This window comes from Diplotaxodon limnothrissa, linkage group LG11, assembly GCF_057381915.1.
Source record: "Diplotaxodon limnothrissa isolate DT_005_m linkage group LG11, D_limnothrissa_male_GT1.1, whole genome shotgun sequence".
In the NCBI taxonomy this organism is placed as follows: Eukaryota; Metazoa; Chordata; class Actinopteri; order Cichliformes; family Cichlidae; genus Diplotaxodon; species Diplotaxodon limnothrissa.
Genome location: NC_140606.1, coordinates 18,170,051 through 18,180,235, shown reverse-complemented (window position 1 = coordinate 18,180,235; position 10,185 = coordinate 18,170,051). Strand labels below are relative to the sequence as shown.

General features: G+C 40.2%; 1 protein-coding gene across 3 annotated transcripts in view; it reads right to left on the bottom strand.

Moving 5' to 3' along the window:
• The window catches only part of LOC146622566 (F-actin-uncapping protein LRRC16A-like), an 80,525-nt gene extending 71,577 nt beyond the window's left edge, over positions 1–8,948 (bottom strand). For all 3 annotated transcript variants that reach the window (XM_085365239.1, XM_085365238.1, XM_085365237.1), the window contains exons 1-2: positions 8,909–8,948; positions 5,158–5,255 (exon numbers count right to left, since the gene is read on the bottom strand). In XM_085365239.1, the coding sequence (XP_085221365.1) occupies positions 5,158–5,255; positions 8,909–8,948 (138 nt within the window). The remainder of the gene's footprint in view (positions 1–5,157; positions 5,256–8,908) is intronic.
• Between the last annotated feature and the right edge of the window lie 1,237 nt (positions 8,949–10,185).

The following is a 10,185-nucleotide window of genomic DNA, read 5'->3' as shown; positions in this document are numbered from 1 at the left end:
GAAGCTTTGGTCTTTGCTATGATGGTTTTTCTCCACTGATTATTCTCCATGCACTCTGCCCTGTACACTACATTTCAATACACATTTTACTCTTCCCCTCTCCCTTCGCTTCTACTCCAGGGTGTGTTTGATGGACTGATGTTATTATCTGTATCCCCTTCATCCCCGTCTTCAAAGCAGGGAGCTGGCTGTATGTATCAAGCTTTCGTGCGCTTAACAGATGCCTCAGGCACACTCCCAGCCTCGCTCAGGCTGGGAGCGTGTGTATATAATAGACAGCCTAATTGATAGTGGAAATAACAATACTGCTCCCTTGATTATCTGTACACGCCACAGTGGAGAGAGAGGTGCCGCATGTTCTAAAGCAAATTAAGTTTAGGAGTTTATGTGGCATCTGTAGTCAGGTAAAAGAAATGTATCAAACAAAACATCAGCCGGATGGCTTCTGAAGATACTACGCTACTGATGTAGGTATCATTTCAAAGAAGAGATTGCATTAACTGCGATAAACACGCACAGTGCTCATTGTACAGTATATTCATTTTATTACATTTAAAATTTTCCACTCATTATGTAGCCGATGAGGGTGCCTGTTTGATATAACCAAAAAGGTTATTAGTCTGTGTTTCTGTACATAACAACAAAACTTACCAATCTGCAGATCATTTAACCCACTGAAAATTACAAATAATACAGAGACAGTATTTCAAATATCAAAACAATAATGTGTATTTTTAAATATAAAGATCCTCATTTTAAACTTTATTTCTTAAAAAAAAAAATTAAAAAAGAAGTGATGATTCTTTTTAAAAAGGAAATAAAACTAGGGTTAGGCTGGTGTTAGCTCTTTGCTGATCTATCGGCTTCAGCATTTATAATGGCCGATAAGTGAAAATGTTGACATTGCATGGTTTGTTCACAAGGGACTCTCTGCAACTTCCTTCATGGCAACCTGCTTAGAAAGCCACAAACATGACAACCAGCTGATACAAGCAGAGTCTGGCAAACCGAGAGAAGTAAATAAATGACCACAAAAAACAAACGTTAAGGAAACCTGTTTATGTTTTGCATTTCTCAAGGAAAAAATATTCCATGACGCATTCGAATATCAGATTTGTAAATCAACAAATCAGGACAGGTATCTGTCTAAAAACAAAACAACAACAAAAAATCCTATATAGGTCGGAGTTTATTTGTAATGTTACAGGGCTAAGGTTCAGTATTTCAAAAGTAAAGGAAGGGAGTGTTTACTCCTCTTTGAATGAGTACACGAGCAAACAACTGAACAAGAGCACTGTGAGACTGCATCTCCACCAAGGCTAAACATTCCTTCCATACCATGCATGAATTACGTCCTTGGACATCTTGGTCTGGACTTTCTAAGGAAGAAGATAATGTGCGACATGCATATGATGTGAAAGATCCACTGTCCCTTAAACCACAATGGCAATCCATGCTTCCAAAATTACCTAAATTCAGATACAGGTCTAGATCAACTTCTAAAGTTCACAATTTCAAAGTTTAGCCAAGCTCCACCTCTAGATAGCTTTTCCATGCATCCATATGTTTTTGAGTAATACTTGCAAAGAACAGATAAACTGTTGTGAAAATAGATATATGGTACTTTTTAAGTAAAAGAGAAGCCAACAGCAAAACTGCAAGGTGTCACGTAAAAATCACAAAAACGTCCTAGAGTCTGCTGTCCACCAAGATTAGAGTAAACAACCACAGAAAGAAAGGAGAGCTGCTTGCCATGATTTGAACACCTAACAAAGTTGGGAGGAGGAGAACACTGATGTAGGTTCTACTCAGCGTCAGTAAGAACACATTACTCATCAAGGTTACTTGAACAGAATCATACTTTCCATTTACTGCATAATCAAATCCTAACAAAGTTAATTTTTCCAACTGTACTAAACCGCAATAGTATTAAACTGACTTAAGTTTGTATTGATGGCTAATCTGTTCTATAATAATTCAAGCTGTAAGGACTCGAAAACTTTACACCTCTTTTAGACCTTAAACACTGAACAGCAGATGCTACACTTCCATAATATACTAGCTATACCCTCCATTTAAACTAGCTGAACGCCCCCTTTTTCTTCATCCTGTTTCTACTTCCTGTTTGTACTTTTCCAAAATACTTGAAGCTCATATTTGATAGTAACATTTAATCTCCAGGCAATCTATAAATAGATTGTTCTTTCATCATGCCAAACTCTAGATAACACTCACAGGTTACACTTCGTGACATGTTTATTTTCCCTCTGAGCCACTTCCTCCATAATCAGTCTGTCAGACTCTGCTTTTCTGCAGAGCAACAAACAGCGCTGTACTTGTTCTGTTCAGTCGAGCAGAGCGCCGATACGACGTCACGCTCCGCGTCTGGAAGAAATACTAGAGCCACTCCACTGGAATTCCTCACTTCCCAGTACTGACTCCCACTTCTTTCTTTTGTTTAGTGCGTATGTGCGTATGAGCACTACTATAGCCTCTGTGTCCAGCTCCTACATAGCGACATTGTTGTCATAGCCACGTAAAGTTAGCTGCAGGTCGAGCACTAGAATGGACTAAATTACATTTGAGTATTAATGAAAAGTTTTAAAAAGAGAAAAACCAATAGAATAGAATGAGATAAACTGAAAAACATACTATACAAATAGAACAAAATACTTTGTTACAGGAAAATTGCGATTGGTGGACATCAAGGAGACAGGGTGATAGTTACAATTGTGTATGTTGTGTGTCTGTCTGCACGTGTATGGTCCTCTGCAGAGACCATGTTGTATTAATAGATTACATGATTCCTGTGGACGCTAACAGTGGACTGTCAAGAGCACATTTTTACCCATTTTAGGCAGACCAGTGTGTGAACAATTCTCAAGGTTCTTAAAGTGAAAGAGCCAAGTTCCCAGGAGGTGCATCCCTCTGTATTCATCTTATTATTCTTATACAAGAGGCTACTTTACTTCTGCAATAAATCTCTTCTCCATAAGACCTGTTGCCACTGATTTTCAATCAAGTTTTTGTGTAATATGGCATACCTCAGCTTTTTCTCCCAGTTTCCCTTCCTTAAAAGTTTCAAGCGACTGTCGAGCTTTTTGACAGTCAACCTTCCACTGACACCATTTCTGATGAGGCTTCAGTGAATAGTCAATGGATCACCTGAAGGGCCAGATGCATCTCTCACGTTCTATGTCAGGTTTATGCTGGACCCGTTTCCTATTTCTTAAGCACATGACTTTGACAAGACATGACTTCCAATACTGTTCGTCTGCTGCAGATTTTGTTTAGGGCTTTTTTGGGCTTGTGATGTTTCCTGAAATGTTTGCACTGGAATGAAAATGAGTTAAAAAGCAGCCAATGTCCAAAGAAAAACTTTGAAAGACCTTCAGAAAGCCTGGAAAACTCTTGCTTAAGACCACTTCCATTCCAAGAAATTCTGCTTCCTTGGATTCAAACTATACAGAAATAAGACATGGCTCGATGCTTTTGCACAGTACTGTGGGTTATTAAAGGTTGATTTATTAAAATCACAGCTAACATTAGGAATGAAACCAGAAATGCCCTTTTATGCAGCAAGTAAAACACTAGCAAATAACAGAAGTCTTTAAATAACACATCTGTACCTCTTCCACATCAACCGTGCTGACTCTGATGGCTCCAGAAACCAGCAGTGCTAATTCATCTCATTTAGTAGAGGAAGGCCTACTTTCTCCCCCCACAGTGTGCTCCCAGACCATTTAGCAAGTACAGAAGATGTTAAAGAGATGCTCATCACTTTTGTCTCTTACCTCTTTCTGCTTGTGTCCCTAGGAGACTTGTACAGTACTAGCAGTGCTAGCATTACCACAAGCATATAGATGGAAGAAATGTGAGAAATCTTGTGCAGGCCTATTCACAAAGCTTTTTCCCCCCACACAAAGCTGAATTACAAAAAGCTCCACGTTCCACTAAGAGCTGAGTTACTAAAAGACTCCTGCCATTTTCACAAAGTACTATCCAACTGTATGAGCCCTGCTTAGATGCTGATTTACAAAAGCAACTGTTCTGTCTTAACTATATCAGCTTTTTGTCCCTGTTCATCACAGAAAGAGCCAAGTGCATTTTTAATGATCTGCCAGGTATTAATTATTTAGCTGCTGGTGGATTTACTGATCTGCGGCCAAAAGTTAATGGTCTGAGCTGCTATTTCCACTTGATTTCTGCACACACTGAGGGCTGGTGTTTAAAGTCAGAGATGTCGCTGGATGGATAAATAAGTGAATAAATGACAGAATGAATGAATGACGCATCGGACAAGTAGCAAAGGAAGCTAGTGGCTGTAGATTGAGCCACTGATCAACACTATCAGCAAAGTAGCAGCCACTTTGGAGCTACACAGATAAGGCAACTTTAAAATCGTCTTTTAAAACCTCGATTGCTCGACTCCCTCAAACTGTATCCAAACTTACAAGCTAAGAGTCAGCATGGGAGATTCATTGTGAGGATATCCTTATCGCCAACACGCAACATACACATCCTTAGAAATTATAGGGAAAAAGGTGTTTCCTTTTGGCAGACAATCGTGACATGTTTCTTCATTATAAAAGTAATCCTACTAAAAGGGCCAGCAGGGCACTGCCAATATGAACTGCTAACATTCAGCTCAGCATATTTTTAATAACAGAAATTCAGCCAAAATATAAATAAATCCTTACCAAAAAAAGAAAAGCAATCACAGTGCAACTCCCCGAGTCCGATTTATTCAGCTCTTGTGCAACCTTTACAAAACCCCGCCGAGAAGATCACACAGCCCACATATTGGGTTAATGCCAGACACTGCACTGGCAATTATTAATAAAACCTGATAAATGTTACCAGCTGGATGCTTTACACACACACTCCACTGCCCCTTCTAATCAGATCACACACTCAAGCCGTTTTTACACGTGAACTCTTAATGAAGCGCTCCTTCATGTCTAGAAATGTTCAGGGCTGCTGTGCAATCAGCCTAAAAATCAAAGTAGTGAACCTTGAAAAGACAAACTATGCAGCTAAAGATAAGTGTGGGAAAAGCAGGAAGATTTTTGACGTTCTTAGGAGAAATCAGTACATTTCGATAAATGCAAGCCTTAATGAAACAACATGGTTTGGCAGCATCAGGAGTTGACTCACCAATACTCTGTTCTCCATCTTGTCTCCTTTGATCTCCAGTTTGACTCTCTTCCGCAGTGACAGCTTCACTTTTCTTCCCACCGCATCCCTCACGCTCTCTACACAGAGGAGGAGAGAAGATGTCAAATAAGGAGTCAAATAAATAAGGAGTGACACAGACTAAAGTGAGAAAATTTGGGAAAATGCTGTTAAAGAAATTGTAATTCCCTACAACAAGAGAAGAGAAGAGAAGAGAAGAGAAGAGAAGAGGCGGCTTTTAATGTATATTCTTTTTCATTTGTAGTCTCTTTCCAACTTTGCTTACGCAGCAGAGAAAGATCAGTGTACATCAGCCACAGGGGAAAAATCCATCATATCTACTGATTAGGAAAAAAAATGATGAAATATTTAAGTTCCATTTTAATATAACAGAATATTGACTTTATTCTAGTTTTCATTTAATTATCAGATCATGAATCCCTCTTCTGACGACTGAGACGTTTAACGCCTACTTTCTAACACATAAAAAGAAAAGAAAAGAAAAAACATCATTTATAATATAATAATTTCAATTATTTCAATTATGCATGTGAGTATATCCATACCCGTTTGAACACAGGCCCACAGAGGCTTAATGCCGAGTGTATGTTTCCCGTTACAGACTGATTATTCACACCCAGCAGAAGTGTCAACAACCAGCGAACAGGCTCAAACAGGAGAACTGGGTCAGCCCCCTCTCCACGTTAATTCACCTAAAACACAGTCACAAATGCAGTCTGCGCACATGCGTCTGACACAGACGGGGATTCTGCATGTACATCTGTGCTGCGCATATCCTCGCCTACGGGCTTCCTCACACCATCATAAGATCAAAGGAAAAGTAATAATTAGGTACGGTGCAAAACGGTTCATCTGCCAGCCTTGAGCTTCCTAAATAAACTTCACTGCAAGTGTGCACCATTTCCTGCTGCAGCACTTTTGCAACCTCAGTGCAGAGACCTGAGAGTCACAGAAAAATCTCTGCGACTCTCAAAAGGCCACAAATGTAGGCCTTGTATGTTTTAATGGGTCTGGGCAGATTTTGGTCTCAAATCACTCGTGTCGGACTCGGATGTAATTTTTTTTTCTGCCAATTTAATGTAGCTGTGACAGGATTTCTTATTTCACAAGGCATTTGTTTTCATTTGGTAGGTAGAGCATGTGTGCTATAGGTCACACCAGTTTAAATTGGAGGTGGTGGGGAAATGAGACACTTATGTCATTGCAAAAGTGTAAACAAACTACTGAGAGCTCCATAAATTAGTTGGCTAATTTATTAACTTAGTGTCAAACCTGATTTGTTGCTTCACAAAGCCACTAATAAATACACTCATGACACAGTAGGGGAAATAATTATTTGATCAAATGCTGGAGGAGGAGCTTGTTAATAATCTGACTGCAGGTGGGGCTGCAATTACCAAGAACACCATTAGTAACACACAACAAAGTAATGGATTGGAATTTTTCAGAGCCTACAAGGTCCCCCTGCTCAAGAAGGCATGTGTACAGGCAGATTCTTTGTGTATGGCTCAAAGAACATCATCCCCACAGTCTAGCATGGAGGTGAAAACATGCTTTCAGGCTGCTTTCCTGCTAAGGGTGCACAACGACTTCACAGCATTGAGGGGCCAATGGACAGGGCCGTGTACTGTAAAATCTTAAAAAAGGTCCTCCTTCCCTTAGTAACAGATGGGTGTCCAGCATGACAATGACCCAAAACATATCACTAATGAAACAAAGGAGTGGCTGAAGAAGATAAATACTAAGATGCTCGAGTGGCCTGGCCGGTCTCCAGATCTCAGTCCTATAGAAAATCTTTGAAGAGAGCTGAAGCTTGGAGTTAACAAGAAGCAGCCAAGAAACCTAAAGGACTTAAAGTTTCTGTGAAGAGGAGTGTGAAAAAAATCCCTCCTGAGATTTCCATCACTGTACTGTTTCATCTATAAAGAATTAAGAAGACATCATATATCAATATAGAGACAAATAATCATTTAAGTCATTTTAGAGCCAGTTTGCTTCAAAAGTGAGCAAAATTGTTTTTCCTCTCTTCTAAATGTTTAAACTTCTGTGTGTGAGAAAATAGTGACATGAAGCAATTTTATGGAAAGAAAGAGCATTTTAAATATTTAACTCACTCTCCAAAAAGATCATAGAGATGAAGGTCAAGTTTACTACCAGCATCAGCATTGCGCTGCAAACTTTCTCCTTCTGTTTCCTAACTCTCCTTGCTGACGCAGCCTTGCCTGTCTGGTTACTTTAGGTGTGTAATCAGACGAGTAACTGTTGCCCTAACTTTGAATGTGTCTGAGCATGTTTCAGTAAAATACATTTTGAGCACGAGCTCACTTATTCTGAATATGTCCACTTCAATATTCCATCCTCAAAAGGCTGAAACTCAAAGTGTCCTGACCTAATCTGCTCACTACCAAGTAAGTTAAACGGAAAACATGAGCACAAGCACTTGACATGTCCTGTTACTCAGCAGAGAACACTCTGAGTTCATGCAACAATTTTCCATCTGCAGCATCATGCTGAAACTCCTTGCACGATGCCAAGAGTAATGCTGCATGATACTGAATCATCACCACCAACAAACAATGGCTGGTTATACCCAGATGCAGACAGATTCCTTATATTTAGTGTGCAGAGTTGGGTGAATTAGTCAGCAAACATCAGGGAAATTTCCCATTAAGAAGAGGAGGAAAAATACCGTCTATAACAAACCCAAACACTGTAAAAACCTGCAGAAACTGTATTTAAAAGTGGTTCCCAGTCTCTGTTAAAGACATATATGTTTAACAGTTCAGGGAAAATGTAAACAAAATGGCTCAAATTAGTTAAAAGGTCAAGTATGCAAGAGTTCCACTGAAATTCCTGCAATGTAAAATTACACTCTTTCTGGCTTCTGTCCTAACTGGAGGCCAGGGTACACAGAAAATAACATGTAAAAACTGTGTTAGGGATCTATAGTATAAATGATACACGGCTAACACGTGACCTGACAGCATTTTCCTAAAAGCCTCCTTGACATTCTCCACTGCTCCTGTGTCTGGCAATGAGAAAATGAACCCTGCTTGAGATGAATGATGAAGTTCATCCAACATTACACCTGGATGTCAAAACCTGACCTACTTTCTTAAACAGAAACCCTGAGCCAAGGGGTTTCCAGACTCACACAAATGAGGAAAGGGGATCATGAAAACAAGGGTTAGAGTAGAGCAGCTACCAAGAAGGCTAGAGATGCTAAAGTGGACCAGGATGACTGTGAGTTAAAATTATGTGCAGAGGACTGACAGGCTGACCACACACATCTCAACTATCTGGCTCTTCTCCCATGTAAACATTAACAGAACAAGCACCTTGTGGCAGTGCTCCGCGTATAAACATCTCCAAGCTTAACTGGAGATAAAGAATTTGCAGTCTCTTAATAACAGCAGTCTGCTTTAGGGAGAAATCGGTTTAGTATTGCTATGATATTGAAATGAATGAATTTAAAAGAAAAAAATAACCCTGTATACATATTTTTATACTGTGGTTGGATATTTGTGCCTTAGCACTGCACTCCAAGTGTGGCTGCATTATAAACACAATAGATTTTATGGTTACAATACTATCAGTAAAACTTGTTACCATGCGGAGCACATGCACGCTGTGAGTTAGGAGGATGAGAGAGAGGGTATCGGTGATTGTTCCAGCCTGGACACACAGCCACAAATCCGCTTTTGTATCTTACCCAGAAGCTCTTTTGGGACCTCCGACACTTCCTCGCTCATTTTGCTGAAGATAATATCCAAAACAACGATAAGAACTGGCTCAGCGCATCGAGAAGCCTTAAATTATGAGGGGAAATCGTGAGCGGAAAAAGAGGAAAGAGTCAGGTGGTTCCTCCGCCGCCGCTGCTGCTGCTGGGATTCTCCCGGTTACATGCTCCTCTTCTCTCGCAGTGTCCGGACAATGTATCCGCTTGTGTTTAGGCGCATCCCTTTTCAGTTTGGAGAGTGGTGAGGTAAAGGCTGATGCTAGGGAGGGAAAATCAGCTAGAGTCCTTTTAAAATCATGCTGAAACCCTGCAGCCTGAGCGCCTGGCCGAGATAAAAAGACCACCGCTTACACGCTCTCACACACACACTCTACCGTAAAGCTGTCGGTAATGGGCTACAGTAGGCTACCAGCCAATGGTGGGAAACGGGGCCCCTCCCCGGTCGGTGATGCGACAGCCTGGGAGCCGATGCGATTCCCAGAACACCGGCATGGCGTGGCAGGAGGGGGCGGCGGCGCTGGTGGTGTCAGACCGATATTAATGAGACTACAGCACCAGCTCCTGGAAGACTGGGACCTCTAGCGGTGCCAATCCCCATGTTTAACATCTGACACACAAGACTCCCGATGCAGAAGTAGCTAAAGCGCACAGCTTCGTTAGCTTTAGAGATTATGTATATATATCGCTTGGAAGTACATAAAAAATATATTAAAGCTTTGTTTGATGGTTGTTAGAGTCTTTTGAGGAAAAACAGCTATAGCATACGTCAAGAGTGGCAGGCTACATTTTATTGTGTGAAAGATTTAATTTGTAGGAAGTGGTTTTTCCAACAGTAATATAAACGGAGTGAGGGCGACACCATGTGGTAGCTCGTTGACAGTACAGATTGCTGTAGTGGTTGCACTATGTTGGATTCATATATATATATATATATATATATATATATATATATATATATATATATATATGAAAGTGGAGTTTTGCAGCACTTTTTTTTTAGTAAACTATAGTTGAAATTTGAATATTTCAGCTTTTTGAGATTGTGTCAAACAATTTGGAGAATCAGGCAGAGTGCTGTAAAAAAGTATTTGTCCTCTTTCTGATTTCTTCCACCCTTGCTAAATCATAAGTTACATGTAGTTAACAGTTTTTGGAAGGCTGACCGGTCACAGTTAGACTCTTCATAGCTGCCCATACTTCCTCTTTACTTGCACTTCCTAAATCACTGTCTTTATTTCATCTGTTCTCTC